A 10,454-nucleotide genomic window follows, 5' to 3' on the forward strand; every position below is an offset into this window, starting at 1 on the left:
TGACCCCATGATCCCCACCTTCTGGTGCACACACCTTTGCATGATTTTCTTCCATATTGTATCAGGGTCAATCTGTGTGACCAGTGAAATGCAGTCAAAGTGATAGCATGCCACTTTTGAGTCTAGATCTTAAAAGACAGTGTGGCTTCTTCCTCTTCTCTCTCTTTGGATCACTTGATCTGAGGGAAGCCAGCTGTCTTAATAAGAGTAACTTTGTTGAAAGGACCATGTGACAAGGAACTGAAGCCTCTTATGAACAACCTTCAATGAAATAAACAGCTACATAATGAGCCTTACTTGCAAGCTGTTTTCCCAGCCCTCGTCAAGCCTTCAGATGACAACATAGCCCCAGTCCACATCTTTACAGCAAACTTACGAGAGTACCTGAGTCACATCCATTCTGCTAGGCTGTTCAAGGATTCCTAACCCATCAGAAACCTTGTGATATAGTAAGTGTTTAGTCTTTTAGGCTGCTAAGGGTTGAACTTAGCAGTAGACTCATTCATAAAGGCCTATCTTAAGGGAAAAAGGAAACAAACAAAAACAAAAAACAAACAACCCCCACCATGAAACCTTATTGAAAGGAGTCAGCCACTTCCTAAAATTCCATGCCTCAAAATTTCCTTTGTAGAATCATTGTGATCCATTTTGTTTTTGTAATGTTGACTCTACTCCAGTATTGAAATTGGACCCCAACTGATTCAAATCAATCAGTGGGTCTTATACACCAGCCACAGTTCTTTACATGTAGCTTAGTTATCATCAATAAGATGGATATAAGTTCTTGAACGACAATCACAAGAAATTGAGGAAAATAAGGTAGACACAAGATTTTATATTGTTCTAAATATATACATTTCAAAAACAGACAAAATTAAATACAGAATTGCAAATACTGGTTGGGCAGACTTCACCAAATATCTTGAGAGATGGGAGTGGGGCAATGCTGACCTCTGCTCCAAGTGTAGATAACGGACAGGGACACTGGTACACAAACAATTCATGTGCCTATATATAGGAATGAAGCAATCAGTCATGGTTCCCAGTTCAGAAAGAATTATCTTCTTTGTGACTTCTGCCTTGAGATTTTGAATTGAACACATCTTTGATGGATTTTACTTCTGAGTCAGTCAACTAAGATGAAAAAAAAAAAGACAATGGTTAAATTAAGTTTCATCAAATATGGTTCTGAAAACTCAGAATAACTTCCAAATGAAGGTGGTCCTATTACTGTTGAAAGTGTAGTAATGACCCTTTCTATATATTCTGTCACAAAATAGTACCATTTCAAAACAAAAACTGAAAGCAAAATCTTAATCTATTTAGTTAAGGCGATGTTACATGTTGTAAAAATGAGAAAAATTAGGCAGTGTTTGCTAGTTCAACTTTGTCCAACATTAAAACTAAAAAAGAATAGACTTCAACTGAGCAAGGGATCATATACATTACCTCTTTCAACTTGGATTTGCATAAAATGTGGATGAAGAATTTTCATGTTTACATTATCAGGTAAGCACTTAAATTTTATTCATTTTGGTGTTTCAGTGAAAGCAGCTCTATTTACACAATGCATATTAAAGGATGGAAATTTTAACTTCACAGAAATTGAGAAATCAAATCACAGTCCTTGTTTTCTCTCTTTTTTTTTCTGTTTTCTTTTTGTTGTTGTTATTTGTTTGATTGTTTTTGTTTTTAGGTTGAAAATGCCAAATTTTACAAAAAGTTTCACCTATGGAAATGTTATAATGCTTAAACATAAAAATATAAACAAACAAAAAACTTGTTTGGCTCTCAGCAGTCCCTGTGCACCACCTGCTCATTCGGTGACCTTCCCAAGAAGTTGACTGTGGGTTGGGGTAGCCTGAGCCATTGGTCCTACCGCAAGATGTTTCAAAGCCTCATTAAAAATGTTTGTGTCCCCATGAAGCCCTACTACACCCAGGTTTACCAGGAGATCTGGGTAGGGATGAGGCTGATGAGCTTCATCATTTACAAAATCAGTAAGTAAAGAAGTAAAGCTTTGAAAGCTTCGAGCCCTACACCTGCCCATGGCCATCACTAACCAGTGCTACCTGGATTTACATCAGATGGAACATTAGCCCTGCTGTAAATTTCAGCAAGCTGTTAGAGGGACCATGCACATCGCTGTGTATTTGTACAGTGCCCTTTCCTTCATGGCATTAATAAATGTACCTGTGAGATAGACCTCTGCCTGCACCAAGGGTTTTCTCAGCTCCCGCGTGTATTAGTCCTGCCCTCAGTACGTCCTGTGACAGTACCTGCAGTCACTCTCACTGAGCCATTCCAGCCTTAGGATTCCTGGGCCAGTGAAGAGTAAACATCTCAGTTACTGTAGAAGTTGGGAATCAGATCTCAGCATTCACACGTCTGATGTTACGCAAATTAAAAAAGAAAATCGGGAGGGAGTATGGTTCCTGTGGGGTGAATGGTAGTTTATATTTCCAGATACTTAATCATAGATCAAGGTCTCTACTTTCAAAATTCTTATTCTGCCCATCTGTCCCACATTTGAATTTTGCCCTGATAAGGTTATTCTTTGCAAGACAAAAAGCATGTAAATTCAACTGTCAGTATACTATCTGAATGAGACAACACAATAAAAAACATAATTCTAAAATATTAGTACAAATAAGATAAAAGAGCAGCTGTAGTCATGTTCGAAGGACTTCAAGGGTCCACAAAAATGAAGAGTCACATGTTGATTTGCTATCTTTTTTTCCTATGTTCCAAATATTTTTAAAAGGTGATGAATATTTAAACATTTAAAAAAAACACCTTTCTCTCACCTTGTTTTCTGATAGTAAAGTAATTGGCATTACACATGTGCACTGAGAATTTCCTGTGTTGTGGTTTCCGTAACATTTTAGAAGGTAGTGATTTTACTGCTTCTTGTTCATATTATACATCGTGTCTCATGAAGAACACTGCTTATACACACAGTTTTTCTTTTCCTTTTTCTTTTAAATTTCTACATATACAACTTTCAGATTCCTAGCCCCCAGCTCGTCAGTGATCCAACAACGTACTTCTTGAAAAAGCACGTATCGTGGTTTACTGGTATCGATGCTGGAATAACATTTCTCATGGCAGGTATGTCAACCAAGTCATAAAATTAAAAAATTAAAATTTGCAGAAATTTTATTTTATGGATATGGCTAATTTCAGGGCATGCTTTCAGAAAAAAAGACAGAAAATTTTAGGTTTTAGAGTATCAGGATTTTCCACTTCATTTTATTTCTCTCATTCTTTATTCTGTAACTTAAAAATGATTTTGTGAATCTTCTTTAACAGGTTTAAAGAGGTGATTCTGAGAGGGAAAGCTCTAAATTTTGAATGAGAACTGAATTTTCATCTAAATTATGAGCAGCATAATTCTAACATAATGAGAGAATGTCAAATGGTAAATTTGTGTTACATTTGTGTTACATCAAAAACCACCCAGACTGTTTGTCATGTGGAACTGTTGTTAATGACAACACTCTTTTGGGAGTATCCTAATGTTAATGCAGAATCTCCTAATGTTAAATTGTTTTAAAGGTAAGGGTATAAACAAATAGTTTTGGGCATGAGAAAATGTAATGCTCTTGCAAAAAATGGTTGCTTATGTATAATTCAATGTGCTGTGAAATGAATCCAGCTCTCCAAGGAATTGCCCAACTATTCGTTGGAGACCTTCTCATTACACGGGGTACAGATGCTCTTATGTCTTCTTTTCCCTGTAAAACCTCTACAAATCTATGAACACCTAAAAGCCATTTCTCAGAGCAGAGAATGCATTGAGATTAGCAGGGGGACGCACTCCTAAATAGAATCATTGAGACAATGATAGAATATGTTAAATAAGGACTCTGGGCCTAGGTAAACTTTCATTTCATTTCTGACTTGGGCATTTACTAGCTTTGATACCTTTACAAAATAATGTTATTAATGAATCCTTAATTTGCTCATCTACATAATAGGGTTCATACAACTGTCTTGTGATTTTTGTTTGAGAAAATAAAAGTAAATGTCTGTCACTTAAGCACGTAAAACACCTTTGTGCCCGTTGATATCTTTTTACTCCAGTACTCTAAGCTGCTTTGCCAAATTAAAAAACAAATGTTAAATCCATTTTTCTGAGATAGAGCTGGTAAAGAAGAAAAGCTATGGGTAATCTCACTGAAGAACAAAAGTATATCTCGTAAAATAATTGTTATTGGGTGGAGTTCTGAAGGGAATGTCTTCATTTACCAATGATTGGGTCGTCCAACCAAGGAACTTTTTAAATTCTCTCTTCCAGGTTTCTGGTTTAAGAACTTCGGCTCCTGTGTTTGCTCTTTAAATCACTGCCTTACCTCTCTTTCTCTACAGCTTTGCGGACCACTCCATGGAGGTTGATTTCTGGGATCTTAGCAGTAACATGCCTTCTGTTGATGGCTGCTTTGGGATTATTGTTGAAAAATTGTAAGTTTTTGTAAGCAAGTCTATATTAAAATCAAAACTCTGATGAAAACATTTAAGAATAAAGGTGTCATTCTACTAATGTATAATAACTTGTTATTCCATAAGTCTGTATATAATTAAGTAATTTCTAATCATTTCCTATAGCACTTTCTAAACAAAGTATTCGGCCAATATCATCACCAGGAGCCACAGAACCTCGGGAAGGTAAGTTCCATACTTTGGAAAAACTTTATGTTTGTAGAAGATTAACAGATAGTTTCCTGTTTTCTTCACACAAAAGGTTCATGGAATATTACACATCGTAAATAAAGTTTAACCACTAACTGTAGTATAGTCCCATTTCATTGCTCTCTAATGTAATAATTATTAATTTACATAGATGTGCATTTATTCATTTAATTAATAAGGAAAATATTTGCCTGAAATGACATATTTTTCCTACATGAGTACTTGTGTTTAAGTAACAAATGAAAAATAAATTATAATAAATATTTCAGCTAATCCTAATCACCATTCTGTGATTGTTCATAACTCATACTTTTATATCTTTATAATTTTCCTTCTATTTGTTCCATAATTCAGAATATAGTTCAGAGATTTCTGCAATTAATTAATTCATTTTTAAAATTAAATTTCTTTGGGTGACATTAGTTAATATAATTATATAGTTTTCAAGTGTACAATTCTACAATACATCACCTATGTATTGCACTGTGTGTTCACCATCCAAAGTCAAATTTCCTTTCATCACCATATATTAAACCCCCTTTACCCTTTTTAACCTCACCGCCCCATCCCCATTTAACCTTTGGTAACCACTAAACTGTTGTCTGTGTCTATGAGTTTTTGTTTCTTTGTTTGTCTTGTTCCTTTGTTGATTTCAGTTTTCTATCCCACAAATGAGTGAAGTCATATGGTTCTTGACTTTCTCTGACTTATTTTGCTCGGTGTGATAATCTCAAGATCCATCCATGTTGTCGCAAATGGCAATATTTCATTGTTTCTTATGGCAGAGTAGTATTCCATTGTGTATATGTACCACATCTATTTTATCCCATCATCTATCGAAGGACACTGTGGGTGCTTCCATGTCTTGGCCACCATGACTAAAGCTGCAGTGAACACAGAAGTACATACGAGGTAAGGACAATTAAGTTCGCAAACTCATCCTAGAAAAAGTGCTACATACTTCATTGCTGAATGTCACTACGGTCACCTTCGAAGTACTCCCCTTGGGAAACTATTCACACATGCCAGCATGTAGTCCACCCTTCAAAACAATTTTGGAACTCTTTTTCTGGAATGGCCATCACAGCTGTCATCGTATTATACTTGATGTACTGAATGTCATAAAAATGTCTTTCTGTCTTTCTTTCAATATTTCCTTTATCTTTGGGTAAAGAAAGAAGTCATTGGGGGCTAGATCAGGTGTGTAGGGAGGGTGTTCCAATACAATTATTTGTTTACTGGCTAAAACCCCTTCTAGATAGTGCCATGAGAGCTGGTGCATTGTCATGATGCAAGAGCCATGAATTGTTGGAGAAAAGTTCAGGTCATTTTCATCTAACTTTCCCATGCAGCCTTTTCAGCAATTCTAAATCATATTCTTGGTTCATTGTTTGTCCAGTCAGTTAATATAAATTCTTAAGGAATAATCCCTCTGATACCAAAAAAAAAGGTTAACAACATCATTGCAACAAGTTCGTGAACCTCATTGTCAGACTATATATACAATTTTTTAAATTAAAGTTTATAGGGGTGACAATGGTTAATAAAGTTACATAGGTATATCTTTACAGATAATTTTTTTCAGATTTCTTGGATAGACAGATCCCCAGACATCCAGAAGAGGGATTGCTGGGTCATACTGTAATTCTATTTTTAATTTTCTGAGGAAACACTATACTGTTTTCAATAGTGGCTGTACCAATTTACACCCCTACCAGTAGTGTATGAGGGTTTCTTTTCCTCCACAACCTCTCCAACTCTTGTAATTACGTGTCTTGTTGATAATAGCTATTCTAACACATATGAGTAGTCTCTCATTGTGGTTTTGATTTGCATTTCATTAATAGCTAGAGAGGTTTAGCATTTTTTCATATATGTATTGACTGTATGTGTTCTTGAGAGAAGTGTCTGTTAAGGTACTCTGCCAATTTTTAAGAGATTTCTGGCAATTCTGACCCTTCTTATTCAGTGTAAGCCAGGTCAAGTCCAATTTTTCAAATATATTTTTTCCCTAATGTTCTGCAAGTTGTCTTACCATCTTCTGTGAGCCTATAGAATTTACTTATATTTGTGGTTCTCTTAGAATTTTTCCAGCTTCATTGAGATATAATTGATGTACTACATTGTGTAATTTTAAGGTATGCAATGTGTTCATTTGATATACTTATATATTGCAATGTGATTATGATGGCCACTACCTAATGCCTCCATTATGTCAAAAAATAATCGTTTCTTTTATATTGTGAGAAGATTTAACATCTACTATTTAGGAACTTACAAGTATATAACACAGTATTGTTGACTCTAACCACAATGTTATACAGTAGATCATCAAAACTTTTTAATCTTCTAAGTGAAAGTTAGTACCCTTTGGCCAACATGTCTTCATTTGCCCCACCACTCAGCCATTGGTAACCACCATTCTCTGTACAATATTAGCACCATTCATTTGGCAAAGATTTGAGTGGCTATCACTGCGAATAGTACATATTCAAGATACTATCACAGTTAAACTGTATGACTGGACTTTAAACTAATTGTTTTATTTATGTTCATTTTGAAAATAAAATGTTCAAGTTACATATTAAATTTCTCCCAAAGTACTATACTCTTTTCTAACTCAGGAAATATACTAAAATGTATACCTTCTTTAAATATCTCTTTGCTCTAATTTACTCTTATTTACACACCAGAGCTCAACTTTGGGTCACTTCCTTAAAAAAAAATTCTTTTAACCACCACCACTCCCATCCTACAATCTTCTAAGGGATGTTTTAACATAATGAATTTCTTGTGCATAATTACCCTAATTAATGTTACATAATTAAATAACATTTATTAATTAATAAATGATGGGAAGTTGTAATATCCACAAGGAAAAAAGGTCATGTCTGCCTTAGGCACATAAATATCCTCTGAACTTTGGTGTATGTAGTAGATTCTCAAAGATTATTTGTAGAAACAAATAAAAAATGAGTTTTGAATGAGTAAATACCAGTTAAAAAATTGAGTCTCACAATGGATGGATCTTGAGATTATCATGCCAATCAAAATAAGTCACACAGAAAAAGTTGAGAACCATATGATTCACTCACATGTGGGACATAAAATTTAAAGCAACAAACAAGACAAACAAGCAAAAACTCATAGACACCCAGAACAGTTTAGCATTCACCAGGGGGAAGGAGGGAGGGGATGATAGAAGAAGGTAAGAGGGACATATATATGGTAATAGAAGGAAAACTGACTCTGGGTGGTGAACACACAATGCAATATATAGATGAAATATTATAGAACTGTGGACTTGAAAGCTATATACTTTTACTTACCGTTTTAAAAAAATTGAATCTCCAATGTCATCATTCATCTTTTATTTTCTCTTTTAGGCTCTGACTGCTGTTCTTGTCAAGAAAAGTGGATTGGGTACCAATGCAACTGTTACTTCATTTCTAATGAAAAAGAAACTTGGACAGAAAGCAGGGATTTCTGTGCCTCTCAGAATTCCAGTCTGCTTCATTTGCAAAACAAAGATGAATTGGTATGCATTTAATTATGGTTTCTTGTACTTTCTTTGACCTAGGAAAATACACTGTTTAAGAAAAATGAATACTTTGAAATCTCTAATCTGATCATAACTGGATGGTTATATTTGAACTAATAATGACTTACCAATTTCTTATCTCTTAGAACATTCATTATAAAACCAACATAAAATTTCTCAAATATTTATATTACAGGAATAAAATCCAAGATAGATAAGATTTGAGAGACATTTTAGAGAAATCAAAGAAGAAATAATAGGTCATTATTTTTATTCAAATAATCAACCAAATAAGTTCTTAAATGTTCAGTTCTTGAATTTATATTTTCTTTGGTAATTATATAGCTTTTATCATCATTCTTGGATATAATGTGCAATGAACATGGAGAACGTGATCACAATAATTAACAATTCTTAAGAAAAAGTGAAAGATTTCTCCAACGTGAGGAACCTGTGTTGAGGGTAGATTGAGTAGGTCTATCAGATAATTTTATCTGACAAGATACTGGTGATTTGTGATGAAAGTTGATTGTCGATATCTGTGAAGAAATTATTCTATGAAAATTTAACCCCTTTATAATATTTTTCATTCTTTCAAGAATGAGATTTTGTGATATTTTGTCTCCATAAATGAATGGGTCTTATAGCAAGAAAATATGAGACATGTGACTATACCTCCTAAACTAGACATAAAAAAGGATTTCAGTTCAAGTGACTTGAAGTCTGGATCTAATGTTGGACACTGATTTTCTTGAAGTTACATTATTCTCAAAGTAGATTCAAATTAAGTTAAGATGTTGGTCTCTGTTTCCCATCAGAGTTTCACGAACCACAATATAAACTTTTACTGGATTGGACTGTCTTACAATAAAGAACAAGGTATCTGGCAGTGGGAGGATGGCTCTGCTCTCTCCCCAGATCTGTGAGTTTCTCCCACTTAAGGTCTTTTTATGAGTTTATCCTTAGGTCTGACCAAAGATTGGAACATCCGGGAATACCGTAGCTAAAATAACCTCTCTGGAACCTGAGAATACAGAAAATAGAACAGATATAGGACAGTAGCAATTTTAGCCCCACCTAGAACATCCATATATAAGCTCAAGTGACGTGAAGTTAGGGTACTTGTGACCATAAAAGAGCTATGACTTTGTCTTTCTTCTTTGGAACACACACTTTGATGTGTGTTTTACCGATGCTCACGCAGACAGAAGCTGACCCAGGTAAACAGGATAGTGATTATATTCTTTATCCTGGGGGAGCTCAGTAGTCTCAGCATCCTCATGTTTCAAATATGCTGGGCTTCTACATATTTGTAATCTTAGAATCTCATGTTCATTTATAAACATGGTATTTGAATCATCATACAATGACAAATGTTATGCTCTGATTTCTTTTCCTCGCTAAATTAGTCAATAATTCTTTAAACAAAATAGAGGCAAAGTATATTATATATTAAAACCATTAAGAACAATGGCAGGAACAAAAAAAATCCCTGACCTCAATACTATTGATTATTGAGGCAATAAATTCTTTTTGTAATATCGTGAAAATTGTGACTATTGAATGAAAAAGGTGCAATGGCTCAGTATGTTAATATCTCATTCAAATGCTTAAAAAAATTCTATTATTTAATAAAAACACCATCCTTGAACATTCTCTTTTCCTTTTGTTATATATTAATATTTTATTTTTCATTACAGATTTTCATTGCCACAAACTGTAAATGTGCAGAATTGCATAACTTACAGCACAAGTGGAAGGACTCTGGATAAAGCCTGTGAAAGTAAAAGCCGTTTTATCTGTAAGAAGAAGCTTATAGGAGCTTATTTAGGAGTTTCTTAGGTCAGAAGGGCTGGGTAATAAGGTCCAGTAATACTAAGAATAGTAAGTTTACCTCTTATATTATTATAAATCACCTACTTCTAAGGTGTGTGAAATGTTTCAAATTTTTTTTTATTATATAATTGTCTCATATATTTGAAACCCTGTGTTTTAAGGTTGATAAAATTATGTACCTACAGGTAAAATTATACAGCACCAAGATAAATAATTTCATGAATGTTTTGATTTAATGCATGTGTTCAATACTGCATGTGATATATTCTTCCGTATACATTGTTGTAAATTTTATCTGCATGAATTAAAAAATTTACATAATAAAATATATATCAATGTAATTTCAGTCCTGTCTATGTTATAAAGGACCATCTCTACCTCACTT

General features: G+C 34.1%; 1 protein-coding gene and 1 pseudogene across 2 annotated transcripts; both read left to right on the forward strand.

Annotated features, from left to right (window-relative positions):
• The first annotated feature begins 1,885 nt into the window (after window positions 1-1,885).
• Window positions 1,886-2,062, forward strand: LOC308502212 (ATP synthase subunit ATP5MJ, mitochondrial-like; annotated as a pseudogene). The gene has a single exon. The product of its transcript is annotated as an ATP synthase subunit ATP5MJ, mitochondrial-like (transcript).
• Window positions 2,063-2,135: 73 nt separating this feature from the next.
• Window positions 2,136-10,075, forward strand: LOC308501846 (natural killer cells antigen CD94-like; the record flags this gene model as incomplete). The annotated part of the gene is made up of 7 exons (XM_081058938.1): window positions 2,136-2,195; window positions 3,009-3,111; window positions 4,372-4,464; window positions 4,609-4,668; window positions 8,079-8,230; window positions 9,052-9,155; window positions 9,934-10,075. The coding sequence occupies 7 exons, from the start codon at window positions 2,136-2,138 to the stop codon at window positions 10,073-10,075; spliced, it is 714 nt and encodes a 237-aa protein (XP_080915064.1).
• Between the last annotated feature and the right edge of the window lie 379 nt (window positions 10,076-10,454).

Source organism: Rhinolophus hipposideros (genome assembly GCF_964194185.1).
Source record: "Rhinolophus hipposideros genome assembly, chromosome: 9".
NCBI lineage: Eukaryota > Metazoa > Chordata > Mammalia > Chiroptera > Rhinolophidae > Rhinolophus > Rhinolophus hipposideros.